The sequence below is a fragment of the Rhinopithecus roxellana genome, chromosome 6 (assembly GCF_007565055.1).
Source record: "Rhinopithecus roxellana isolate Shanxi Qingling chromosome 6, ASM756505v1, whole genome shotgun sequence".
In the NCBI taxonomy this organism is placed as follows: domain Eukaryota; kingdom Metazoa; phylum Chordata; class Mammalia; order Primates; family Cercopithecidae; genus Rhinopithecus; species Rhinopithecus roxellana.
The window spans coordinates 66,870,397-66,883,298 of record NC_044554.1 but is presented as its reverse complement, the minus strand read 5'-3'; the positions used below and the strand labels follow the sequence as shown (position 1 = coordinate 66,883,298).

Here is a 12,902-nt window from a genome sequence, read left to right as displayed (position 1 = left end):
TTCTATATGCAGCAATATGCCTTTGTAGCTATCTAGGAAAAGTCACTGTATGTTGAAGGAAGCTGCACTATACTACTTCAAACTTCTCTATTAAATAAAGTAACTGTCAGTAACTGGGTTGAAGCTACGGAGCACAGACAGCTCTTTATATCTATAAGGAGTGCAATGAGCCATGTAAGCTAACTCAGCAGAGAGAATATTCACTAACAAAATGATTGTGGAGACCCATTGACTTGATGGATGTCTGGGATTGTATGGCATACAGGAGCCCATGACAAAAATGGTAACAGATTCGAAAGCCATTATCAGCCTCCCTTTATCCATTCTGGCATGGTTTATTAGCATGAGACAGGCTCCCTGTTTCCTCTCTCTTTAATGATACTGTTCCATGAACCAATGAATGTTTTCATTTGGAAAATAAGAAAGCATTGACATGTTATCTGAACTGTGGCTCGTTTAGTGGTGCCAAAGGAATAAATATGCTAATTCTCTGCTTTGAAGAATGTACTAGGTAAGGCCCATTACTTCACTGATTTCAGTGATTTCTATACCCAGGTGAGAAAAGGTTAATACTACATACCACAGGATATTTCATTATGCAAAAGTTTTGATTTAGGAATGTAATGGGGAATTTCAGTTACATGTTTTGATGTACTTTCAAATGGTAATTTTCATATTCCATTCTCCAAAGTTTAATTCATCATTTGTTAATTAACTCAAAGCAGTTTACCTCAAACTATTGCTTGATTCTTCATAAAAGAAGCAGTTACTATGAAAAGGTACCACAGAAACCTTGAAATATTCACAAAGTCTTACACAAATAATGCTTTTAATATAGGAATAAAATACAATCTTCCTCATATGCACAAAAATGTACAAAAACACATTCCTCAAAGAAATATTTCCTCAGAACATCAGCGCTTTCATAGAAGGAGCTAAAAAACAGCAGAAGTGCCAACTAAAAGAGAGTTTTCCCTAGCTTCAAAACTGGAACGAAACAACTCTCAACATTTGCAAAACATTCCTTTATTATTAGAAATAAATTATTTGTATAAAAAATTGCATGCATCAATCATTGCATTTATTTTTAGCACAACCCAGGGCTTCAATCCGGTCAGCCATTACAAGAAACAGACTCATTGTCTTATACAAGTTGAACAATGTGGGACAGGAACGGGAGTTCTCACAATCACAGAAAAATACTTACAAGAATAACATCAGACATGATTTATTTCAACAGCATTTTTTTTTCACAAGCTAACATTAGTTTTCCTTTTGTGATTTTGTTTTTTAACTGCTCATGAGTAAGCAATACTTTAGCTTGACACTCATTGGTTTCATTGTATTAAACGGGTTTCTTCAGTCCCCGTTTATTGATACTTTTGGCTCATGGCTAATTTTTGTTCCTTACAAGACTATTGATTTGATTGATTGCAGTCTATGGAGATCTCCAGGAGTGAATTTTTTGCAGTCTCATATTCATTGTTTAAGATCATATACCACATCTCTTCAGATTGTGTCATTTCCCTGTTTCAGATTGAATGATTGCTGTAGCTGATATATGTTGTCTTGGTAGAGGAAGCTGTTAAGATAAATGAGGACAAATTAAAATAGTATATAACAATACATCATTTTGCTAATATGATTTTAAAATTCAAGTCCTGTAATGACTTTTTTTTACAATATCCAGCTTTTACAGCATGTTACTCATTGTTTTTAAACCATTCTCAGTCATGCACAGCGTAATGACATTTCAGCTCGACAGCAGACCACATTATATAAAGGTGGTCCCATAAGATTATAATGGAGCTGAAAAATTCCTATCACCCAGTGCACACATAACACAACACATAACACAACGCATAATTCACATGTTTGTGGTTTGCTGTGTAAATAAATTTCCTATACTTCCAGTCATGAAAAAGCATGGGACATACAATTATATACAGTACATAATACTTGGTAATGATAACGAACGACTATGTTACTGGTTTAAGTATTTACTACACTATACTTTTTATCATTATTTTAAAGTGCACTTCTTCTACTTATACATTAAAAAGATAACTGTAAAACAGCCTCAGGCAGGTCCTTCAGGGGTATTCTCGAATAAGGCATTGCTATTCCGAGAGATGACAGCTCAATACGTGTTATTACCCCTGAAGATCTTCCAGTGGAATAAGATGTGGAGGCGGAAGTGATATCAATAATCCTGACCCTGTGGAGGCCTAGGCTAGTGTGTGTGTGTGTGTCTTATTTTTTAACACAAAACGTTTAAAAAGTAAAATGAATATATAAAAATAGAAAAAATTGTATCCTTGAGTAAGGGTATAAAGAAAATATTTTTTATAGCTGGACAATGTGTTTGCATTTAAAGTTTTTATAACAAACAAGTCAAAATTTAAAAAGAATAAAAAGTTTATAAAGTAAAAAGTTATAGTAAGCTAAAATAGTATATTATTGAAAAAGGAAATGTTTAAAATAAATTTAGTGTAGTCTAAGTGTAGACTTTCTATAATATCTACAGTGGCTGGGTGCGGAGGCTCACACCTGTAATCCCAGCACTTTGGGAGGCCTAGGCGGGTGGATCACGAGGTCAGGAGTTCGAGACAAGCTTGACCAGCATGATGAAATCCCGTCTCTACTAAAAATACAAAAATTAGCCGGGCGTGGTGGCACACCCCTGAATCCCAGCTACTCAGGAGGCTGAGGCAGGAGAATTGCTTGAACCGAGAGGCAGAGGTTGCAATTTACAGTACTGCCATTCCTAGGCCTTCACATTCAATCACCACTCATTCACTTAATGACCCAGGGCAACTTCCAGTCCTACAAGTTCCATTCATAGTAAGTGCCCTATTTACATGTATACCATTTTTATCTTGTATACTCTATTTTTACTGTGTCTTTACTATGTTTAGATATTTTTAGATATACAGATATCCACTGCATTACAATTGTGTACACAATTCAGGACAGTAACATGCTGTACAGGTTTGTAGCCTAGGTAGAGTAGGCTATACCATATCGCCTGAGTGTGTCATAGGCTATACCATTTGGTTTGTGTAAGTACACTGAATGATGTTTGCACAAAGACAAAACTGCCTAACAACACATTTCCTAGAACATGTCATTAAGTAATGCGTGACTGTAGTAAAAATTAAATAACAGCAGAAATAAAAATGCTGCAGCAATTTTAATCTGTCAAAGTCAGTAGCCTCATTTATAGTATACAGATATTTACTAGAAAACTAAAAATATAAAAGTGCTAATCTTTAATATTTTGGTAAAATTTTGCATTTGCATATATGTAAAATGAAGGAACAGACCAATTATCTGTCCTACAAAATACAAAAATTATTTTTTACTACCTAAGTCAAAGACCTCAATTCTTAGAGGCTGATGTAATGACCAAAAAAGTTAAGTAATTATAATTAGCTGTCCTATGAGAATGAATACATCTTCCACTTAAAAATACACAATAATCTTAGACTCTAGAAGTAAACATGCTAAAATATCAAATATATAGAATGGTAAATATGTGAATTGCCATTGCGTATTTATGGTTTCTTTTGGTTTCATCAAATGGACACAAATGAAGATATTTAAGAAAATAAAGACTCAAAAAAAGAAATGTTTAATTGTTCTGTTACCAACATACTGTAAAGTAAAACTCATTATTGTAAGACCATTACAGAGATATTATGCCAAATTTATACTCATGCCTAAGCTTCAGGAGAATATAAATCTAAATTCAAATAATTCCTTTGTATTTTTGAAAGATGTGATGCAATGAATCTCTGTCCTAAAATTCAAATGTGATGTCCTATTTTTTTGTGTAATCCTGGAATGAATAACAGTAAGATAAAAGATACTTTAAACAGCAAAGAATGTATGTGTTTCAATATATGAATCCAATTCAGGATGAAACAGATTTTTAGAAAATAATGTATTTATTGAACATTGAATAAGACTAGAAATTGTAAAGTTCCTCCTCTGAAATAACTGACAATCAGACTCATTCCATTGTAGTGACACTATTGATGGACTAGACAAGTTCTTACCAGAGACCAAGTTCATACAAAGTTCACAACCACTAAAATTAACTCAGATAGCCCTAAGAAGTGCTACTATAGATGTGTTCTGTTATTTTTTATTTCATTGAGTATTATGAGCTTCAGGCTAAAAATAGTTGACATATTTGCTTATCTTATCTACATTGCTTACCCTTCTAGGTTATTACTGTGGCACAGTGCAAAAGAAGTAGACTTTAGACCTGGTTTTAAACTACATTCTAGTCCCTGCAAAATGAGTGAAAAAAAAGTCATTGGGCCAGGTTACCGGGCCTCAGTTTTATCACTGGTTCAAAACCTACAATACTGGGTTCCTGTAAGGATGAAAGCAGAATAGACTGGGATGGAACAGCTGTAATCTGGAAGAACCAATATAGAACCGGCCTCCCTCCCTCCCTCCCTCCTCCTTCCTTCCTTCCTTCCTTCCTTCCTTCCTTCCTTCCTTCCTTCCTTCCTTCCTTCCTTCCTTTCCTCCCTTCCTTCCTTTCTTCCTTCCTTTCCTTTCCATGAACCATACATGAGACCTAATGGAGTTGTACTTTCTACTTAACCTTTCCAAAAGCTAAAACATTTGTTACATTTGGTTTGGTGTGAAGTGAAACACAATGATTTTCTATGATCACTCACTTTTACTTTTCATTTTTAATTTATATAATGCTCTCATATGCCTCTAAATTTCCTCTAAGAAAATAAAATCTGTTCTTTGGTTCTGTTTTTGAAGGACTTTCATATAGTCTTCACAGACAAGGTAGAGAAAAATTGTCATAAGAGTGATAAAAATGACTGTTAAAACGGTCATCCAACTTCTTGCACTGTTCAATATTTTCAACAATAACTAAAATGTAGGAAATGGTTATAAAATTTGTATATAGCTAGAAAAAGAATTACGGTTGAAATAGAGTAACAAGAGCTGACAGATATTGAACAATATAGTTTTCAGAAGATGTCCATTCGACAGATGGCAGTTTGGATCAGACCAGTTTTAAGGATCTTTCCAACTTTGGGGCTCTGTAGCTAATTAAAAATTAATATATTATTTTTTGAATTTTTAAACATTGTTTCTAGAAAGAAAGTGGTAGGATTCTATTGAGAATTGAGAATACAATTCACAAAAGGAGAGTAATGCTAATTTTTCTACTGGTTAGAAAAGGAAGTGTAAGGCTCTGGAAACAGATGATTTAGTCAACATGAAAGCAATGATAAGGAACAAACTTTGTGGGTGGCAGATATCTCGCAAGAATCTTTATCCCAGAAGTACTATAGAGCAAAATGAATCAGAGATGTACAGATGAGTTCATAGGGAGATTTTTTTCACAGTGGTGATGAATATGCTCATATGAAAATCAGTTTTTGAGCACAGCAACAGTAAATTAATTTCCTTGTGTGCACCACACTGTGTTCATAAGCTAGAGAAAACAAATCTACCTCCAGCAGCAGCTGTTTTCATGAATTATTCATGAACATAGCTTAAAGAATACTATGTACAGCATTTGTTAATTGGGTACAGTTGGCAAAATTCATATATATCAACTTTGTTTCTAACTCCCATCACACTCTGTTGCGAAATAACACTTGACCTTTTTTAAAAATGTAAACTATAGTCTGCAAATTCAGCAACTAACACAGCACTCATTGGTTTCCCATCCAGCTTCGTATTACTTATATTTATTCTGTGTAACTTTAGAAACTTTAAAATCTTGAATACAAATTTACCCTTTCATTGTAGAATGGCCATGTAAGCGAACAAAGGTTAAAAATGGTGACCTGGAGTAGGATTATGGAAGGATGTGTAAAGATGTCATACATCTTTCTCTCCTGAATGAGTACACTGTAATCACTTTACTCGGGCCCAACTTATTCAAACCAAATTATACTCCTGTAAAAGATCAATGCACTAAAATCTCCAAAGTACAATTAAACCTTTTTTTATCAGGCAGCAATTGATATTATTTTGATTCACTTTTTGACTTTACCTGACCTTCTAAAAGTGAGCATCTGACTCCTCCAGAATATTAGAGGCTTGCCCTCCAAATAGGCCTTGTTTTTGCAGTCTTTCATTCTTATTTTAGAGAAAATAGAGAAATACATGCATGCTATATAATTTCCATTTCAACTCAACATTAACAGGAAATAACCAAAGGAAAACAGTATACGTATGAGTTTACTTCAACAATATGAGATTAGTTCCTATCATTACTGAGAATTTTGTTTTTCAGGGCATCTATTTATTCTTTAAAGTGTTGAAAAAGTTTATTAAATTTTTTCTCCACCACTTTCCAAAGATGAGTCTGGATGACTGGTATTTATATTACTATAAGTTTGGTTCTTTTATTTAGCAACCATATTTTATAAAGTTTTCTGGATTGCTGCTAACAAAAAAAAAAAAAAAAAAAAAAAAAAAAAAAAAAAAACAGAGATCGAGAAAAGCAGGTATAACAATAGACTCTGGTGAGTCATACTGAGAAGTGCCAGTGTTCAAATTATATCACTGCCCAACAGCAGTTTATTGGCATCCTATAATAAGTTTCAACTTCCTACACTGATGTTCTCAAGGTAGGAATAAAGATAAAATTCTGTCCTCAAATCACAAGCATTCTACTTTGATGCCTTTAATGACAGTTACAGTATACCTTTTGCTAAGAGTCAAAATAGGTTTATCATTAGTAAATTGCTTACCTATACTCAGAGATGATTGTAATGATTTGTTACTAAAGCCCATCCTTACCTTGCTTCTCATATTTCTTACTTCACAAGGTTTCATGTTTGCAGAAAAGTGAATATGTGGGGAGTGTTTGTGAAATTCTTGTAAAGTTCATTTCTCTACATGTGACTAAATTTGGTATTGGTGACCTGAAGGTAATCTTTTTAGAACCAATCTGGCTAATGATTCCAGGTAAGCTGACAGTAACTGAAACCAATATGTCTAATTAACCAATGCTAATTAACTATCACAGGATAGTTCTGTGTATGGTAAATTAGAGTAGACAATGTTCATCCAGAAATCTTGATAGAAAAGAAGGTTTGTAGATGGAATGTAGACCATAAGTTGCTATAATAATTAAACCAAATAAAATTAATTTTTAGTTTTTTCTTGTATTTAGTGTGAAAAGTATAGAGAATAGGGGATACAGACGGCTGGATGAATATGAGAGGAAGAGAATATTTTTGCATAGGATTTTGTCCTTAATTACTGAATGCCTGGGCGGGTGCGGTAACTCACACCTGTAATCCTAGCACTTTTGGAGACTTAGGTGGGAGGATCACTTGAGCCTAGGAGTTAGAGACCAGCCTAGGCAACATAGTGAGAACTTGTCTCTACAAAACAAACAAACAAACAAACAAAATTATCTGGGCATAGCGGCACATGACTGCAGTCCTAGCTATTTGGGAGGCTGAGGTGGGAGGATCACTTAAGCCCAGTAGGTAGAGGCTGCAGTTAGCCTAGATCATACCACTGCACTCCAGCCTGGGCAACAGAGCAAGCTCCTGTTTCAAATAGAAAAAACAAATATTGAATACCTATGCTATATTCCAAAAGACCGGAAGCCACTGTAACACAAGTACCTTCGCTTTTCTTTCATCTGTAGAACCTACTAAGGTAAAGTTTTTGATTCATCTGTAGAACCTAGTAAGGTAAAGTTGTAATGTTTACCATATTCAGCTTTCTGGTATTTTACCATACAAATCTTCAATCTATATTTGCCACTCTTTCATAGATACCAAGATGGGCTTCAATAGATTAGTTAAATTCTACTGGTTGAGCACAGATTTCTGTGTATTGTTATCATGTGCTCCTTCCTGGGTGGACCGTAGAGAAGAAAATAGGTAAAGAAAAGAAAAAAACGGAAAGGTGGCTGTAGAAAATATTCTATTTCCAGGATCACGAGCCTTTTAAGAAGAACTTTAATTATCTTAATATATCCAAGAAGGGAAGTCAAGAGAAGCCCTCAGGAAGCCCAAGGAAAGAGGACCACGTGGGAGAAACAAGTATTGACTGTGATTTAACTAAATGTATTGGCTAACTAGAGTTCTCATTTCCCTAAAGGCACAAATAACATCATTTATTTGTGTAAGATCTGTAGTAGCATATTCCATAAATATCAGCAAACTATTGATACTATAAAAAGCACCCAATATTGAACAAGAAAAATTGTGGAATTGTTTCTAAGTACTAAAATACAACTTTTATAAAAAGATGATGTTTTCAATACTTCAAAAGAAAGATATGAAATGTCATGCTTTGTAAAAGAGATTTTGTGAGCAAGTTTGTACTCCGTAGAACAGCCACTTATCTTGAGACCATTTGCTTTTAACCAAATGGTTCTAAATGTGATGGTGTAATGGTATGTGGGTACCACCATGCCCCTGGAAACATGTAGCACAATCCCCAAGACTAGGAGAAGAATGTTCAACGTACATCTATTAGGAAGTGCTCCCGCTCTTGACCATCGGAAAGTCTACAGATGACTTACTGTTGGTTTCAAGACTCTCACAGAGTTCACTTTTCACCTCGCCATTTGGTCTGTCATTTCCTTTTTGGATCAGTTTGCTTTGCATGGTGGCAGCTGTCACCACAGCCTTGAAGCTCCTTTTGCGTTTTTGAACATTCTGTTCTGGATGAAAAATTATAATATAAACCTTGGGCATATAGAGCATGCCCAGAGACACTGAAGCACTTAAACTCATGGAGACAGTAAGTGTTGTTGTCTGGATGTACATCTGAGGGGAGAAAAAAAAAAGAATAACTATTGGTAAGCCTAACAGTAGGAGATAAAGCAAGTAACATACCATTTTCTAAAATTGTTCCGGCTTCTCTGCTAAAGGCACATTAAAAGGCATTTATTGAAATTGTCCTTAATTATAGTCAATGATTCCTGCATCCTAACCTGAAAATGTAAATGAGTAAGGTTATTTTTTAAACTGAACCCAATTTCTTAAAATAAAAATACAAACAACCAAGCTGATGGAGCTTATTTTCCTTTTTTGATTATAAATAAACATACATAAGGAAGGCAACCAAACCAGTCTGGCAAAACACTAATACTTAACGCCACACAGACCTTCTTTAGAAGGTACTAGTGGGCCAAGTGTTATTTTAGCAATAAGTTTAACCCAGAAGGTAAGTATATATAGTGAAATAGAGTGGGAGGGCAACATTCCAGAACATCACTACTACACACCAGTGCTTGAATAATGCTAGTGGTTGCATCTTCACATCATTACATAATTCCAACTACCAAATATAATAAATCACAAACATGTCATAAGGGCTGGATTTTTTTAACAATCCCTCTAAAGAACACTTCCAGAAGGTTCTCAATGATAGCATCACATCAAAATAAGTCAGTTGCTTTTAAAAAATATGTGAGATCTCCTCACTCCAAGATATATGCACTGGGGATATGGTCCTGGATACTGCATTCTGAAATTCTCCTCCGGTGCTCATTGCTTGCCCTTATCCCACTGAAACTGACTGCTCTGATACTTACAGAGAGAGGGATCTTTCTGGAAGGCTTTGCTTTCTACAACCTAGAGGTTAAGAATCTGAAAAAAGCCAAAGCTAAAATCACTGCTTTGGCTTTTTCTTTTTGTTTATGGTATGGAAGCAGAAACAGCACTATTTCCTTCTTTACAAACAGAAACAAAAACCTTTGATCTGGTTCCATTTTTCTTGTCCTAAGTTCAAAATAGAATTTTCCCCAAATAACCTGGGATACTGAGGCCACGGAGAAACCACATCTTAAGACTGTAAACAGATTCTCCCTTTGTCATATCTACAACCCTCATTAATAGATCTGTTCACTCTATTTACATCGCTGAATATTCTAATCCTGATTAGTTGGATTTTTAAAATATGTTTTAATCTGTTATTCTTGCTAAAATGTATCATACTAGTTAGATTTCATCTGGCAGTCCTCAAGATCAAACCAATTGTGTCCTTTTTAATGAAGGAACAACAACAAAAAACAAAAACAAAACAAAACAAAATTCACCCTCAAGGGTAAATAACTGAATCAGCATTAGTGTTGCCTTTTCCTAGAGGAGAAGCTTTCTCTTAACAGATGGCAAAACCTTGAGGTAAAGAACTGTCCAAACCATGAGCAGGATGTGAGGCACAAGTTGAGAGACTGTCTTTGGATATAAAATCATACCATGCACACTGCTAAATTTACTGTCCAATTCATCTACCCCTAAGGCTGTCCTTGCATGAGAGACCATTGTAAGCCTGGAAAACCCTTTAACAAGATTTACGACAAAGTTTACATGATTTACTACAATTAAGATCATCCCAATGAAATAGGGATATGTATCTTTACAGCTCATAAATCTCCCTAAGCTTTGCCATCTACTTTTAAGCAACTTGTTATTGTAAACATTCCTAAGCTTCTCTAGTGTTGGTTAATCTTTTTTGAATTCCTGCTTATTTTTAAGCTAGTATTGCTGCAAAAACCTACATAGAAAATGCACTGCAGAGAGAGGACATAAAGGTAAGAAAAGAATGTGGCAAAGCACAAACTACTCCCACACATGTTCCAATGCCACTCAAAGAAAACCATCAGTTTTCTTCCAGTCAGACTCTTTCACATCAATGTAGCCTAAAAACAAACAAACAAATCCAACGTTGAAACAGCCATAAAATCATGGGAACACCTATACTGATTAGTTGGATTTTTAAAATGTGCCTTAATCTGTTAGTCTTGCTAACATGTATAGTACTAGTCCAAATAGTATAAAAATATTTTTGTAATAAACATCCTATAAATTTTCTCTGCTACCAAAAACATAAATGATAATAGTCTTCTCTTATTTGGAATAACTTCTGTGATATATAGTAAATTTAATCCTGCTAAATATTAGACATGAAGAGGACTCTGGAATGCTAGCTTCCTCGTTCAATAAATTACCGCAATCTATCCTTTTGGCAAGCCAACTCAATGAAAGATGTAATAAACACAGACATTAGAATTAAATAGTACCATGGTTAGTGTAGCAAGCTCTTCATTAGATGCTATACTTTCAAATTATACCAAAATGCTGATCTTGATTATGTACTTTCTTAAAACAGCTTCTGAAAATTTTTAATGTGAGTTTAATACAGGAAAGGCGTCTAACGAAATCCTTAGCAAACTAACACAAGAATAGAAAACCAAATACCGCTTGTTCTCACTTATAAGTGGGAACTAAATGATGAAAACACATGGAGACATAGAGGGGAACAATACACACTGGGGCCTTTTGGAGGGTGGAGGGTGTGAGGAGGGAGAGGATCAGGAAAAATAATAATGGGTACTAGGCTTAATACATGGGTGATAAAAGTAATCTGTACAACAAACCCCTGTGACACAAGTTTACCTATATAACAAACCAGCACTTGTATCCCTGAACTTAAAATACAAGTTAAAAAATCCACAAAATCATACCCTAAAGTCCACAACCTTACAGTGGCCTAGCATTTGTTACAGGACCATGGACTATGTATGATTAGACTGAGTTTTTGAAATTCATCTTTGAAAAAGTCATACATGTCATAACCTCAATGAAAGCAGTAACAGCAAAACAAGCAAAGAAATATAAATGCCACCTACTGTCATTTTAGAGAAACCCAATCCTTAATAGCATGGATTATAGAATTCTGAATATCTCCCATATTTAATAAGAAGTTGAGAAACTATGTTCAACATTGGAAAATGAGCTCTTGATTTTTTAAAATGCATGGATTTTTGTATACCTATAGAAAATTCTAATTACTTGAGCCATACAGGAACATAAAAGTTAAAAAAAAATCCACAAAATCATATTGTGTGATAAAATAATCTGTACAACAAACCCCCATGACCCAAGTTTACCTATATAACAAACCTATACTTGTACCCTGAACTTAAAATAAAAGTTTAAAAAAACACACACAAATCATACCCTAAAGTCCGCAACCTCACAGTGGCCTAGCATGTCTTACAGGGCCATGGAAGGAATATGTTCCAGTAGACCGGGTATGAACTCTGGAACCACCACTTATATACATTTTTTTAAAAGATAAAGTTTACAGCGAAACTCTAGAGTTACTTTCTGGGTGATAAAAGCCCCCAAACCAACCTACCAGGCTACAATCCAAACTAATGAATCTTCCCTGGTTAATTGGACAAATACGTTATCTTATTTTCTTCTCTGAACAGTAAGTTCTTATCTATGTCACGGGGTGAGTTTGGCAGTAACACTTTTCTCATAGAGGAGTTACAGGGTAGAATGATATATTTATAAAATTTCTTATAGATACAAGATAGCCCAAGGAACATTCTTTACCCTACAACTTTGCATCTAAATAGATGCTAATGAAGTATCCTTCCAGGAGTATACGGCAAAGGAGGGACCAATTAGACACTTATTCAAACCAGACCATTTCGTTTAGAGAAGAGCTGATAGCCAGGCTCTGACTACATGATGTCGAGGAAAAGGCCTTTGTAATCTCACTTCAATGTAGACAGAATAAAATTTTGTCCAAATGTGAACTCAAAACCATATTTATTGCCTGGGCCACATTCTTAGAATAATATAGCAGCTCTTTATCTCAAAGTTACAGCTTATCAGAATGCAGAAGGGGACTGTATTAACTCCCACTAACCCACAAAAATTCAAGAGATGCTAGCAATGATACTGGATATGTTAATAATAATCTTCTCTTTCCCAGCCTTCTCTTATATGCTCCCTCCTGGCCCTGTCACTCCAAAATACTAACACGCAGAGGATGGGGACTATCTTTTTTATCACACGCACTGATGGCTTATTACTCTGCCTCCATGCCCCGTGGACATTTTGAACCTGAAGCAGTCAGAT

At 34.9% G+C, this 12,902-nt stretch overlaps 1 protein-coding gene across 9 annotated transcripts in view; it reads right to left on the bottom strand.

The window, feature by feature from the left end:
• Positions 1–1,006: 1,006 nt before the first annotated feature.
• Positions 1,007–12,902, bottom strand: part of GRM8 (glutamate metabotropic receptor 8) — an 858,863-nt gene continuing 846,967 nt past the window's right edge. For 5 of the 9 annotated variants that reach the window (XM_030933345.1, XM_030933344.1, XM_030933350.1 and 2 more), the window contains 2 exons: positions 8,543–8,789; positions 1,007–1,582 (listed from right to left, as the gene is read on the bottom strand). In XM_030933345.1, the coding sequence (XP_030789205.1) occupies positions 1,533–1,582; positions 8,543–8,789 (297 nt within the window). In that variant the 3' untranslated portion in view covers positions 1,007–1,532. Of the gene's footprint in view, positions 1,583–7,663; positions 7,696–8,487; positions 8,790–12,902 lie in introns of those variants that run through there. The other 4 variants (XR_004058116.1, XM_030933348.1, XM_030933347.1 and 1 more) reach the window with 2 other exon arrangements.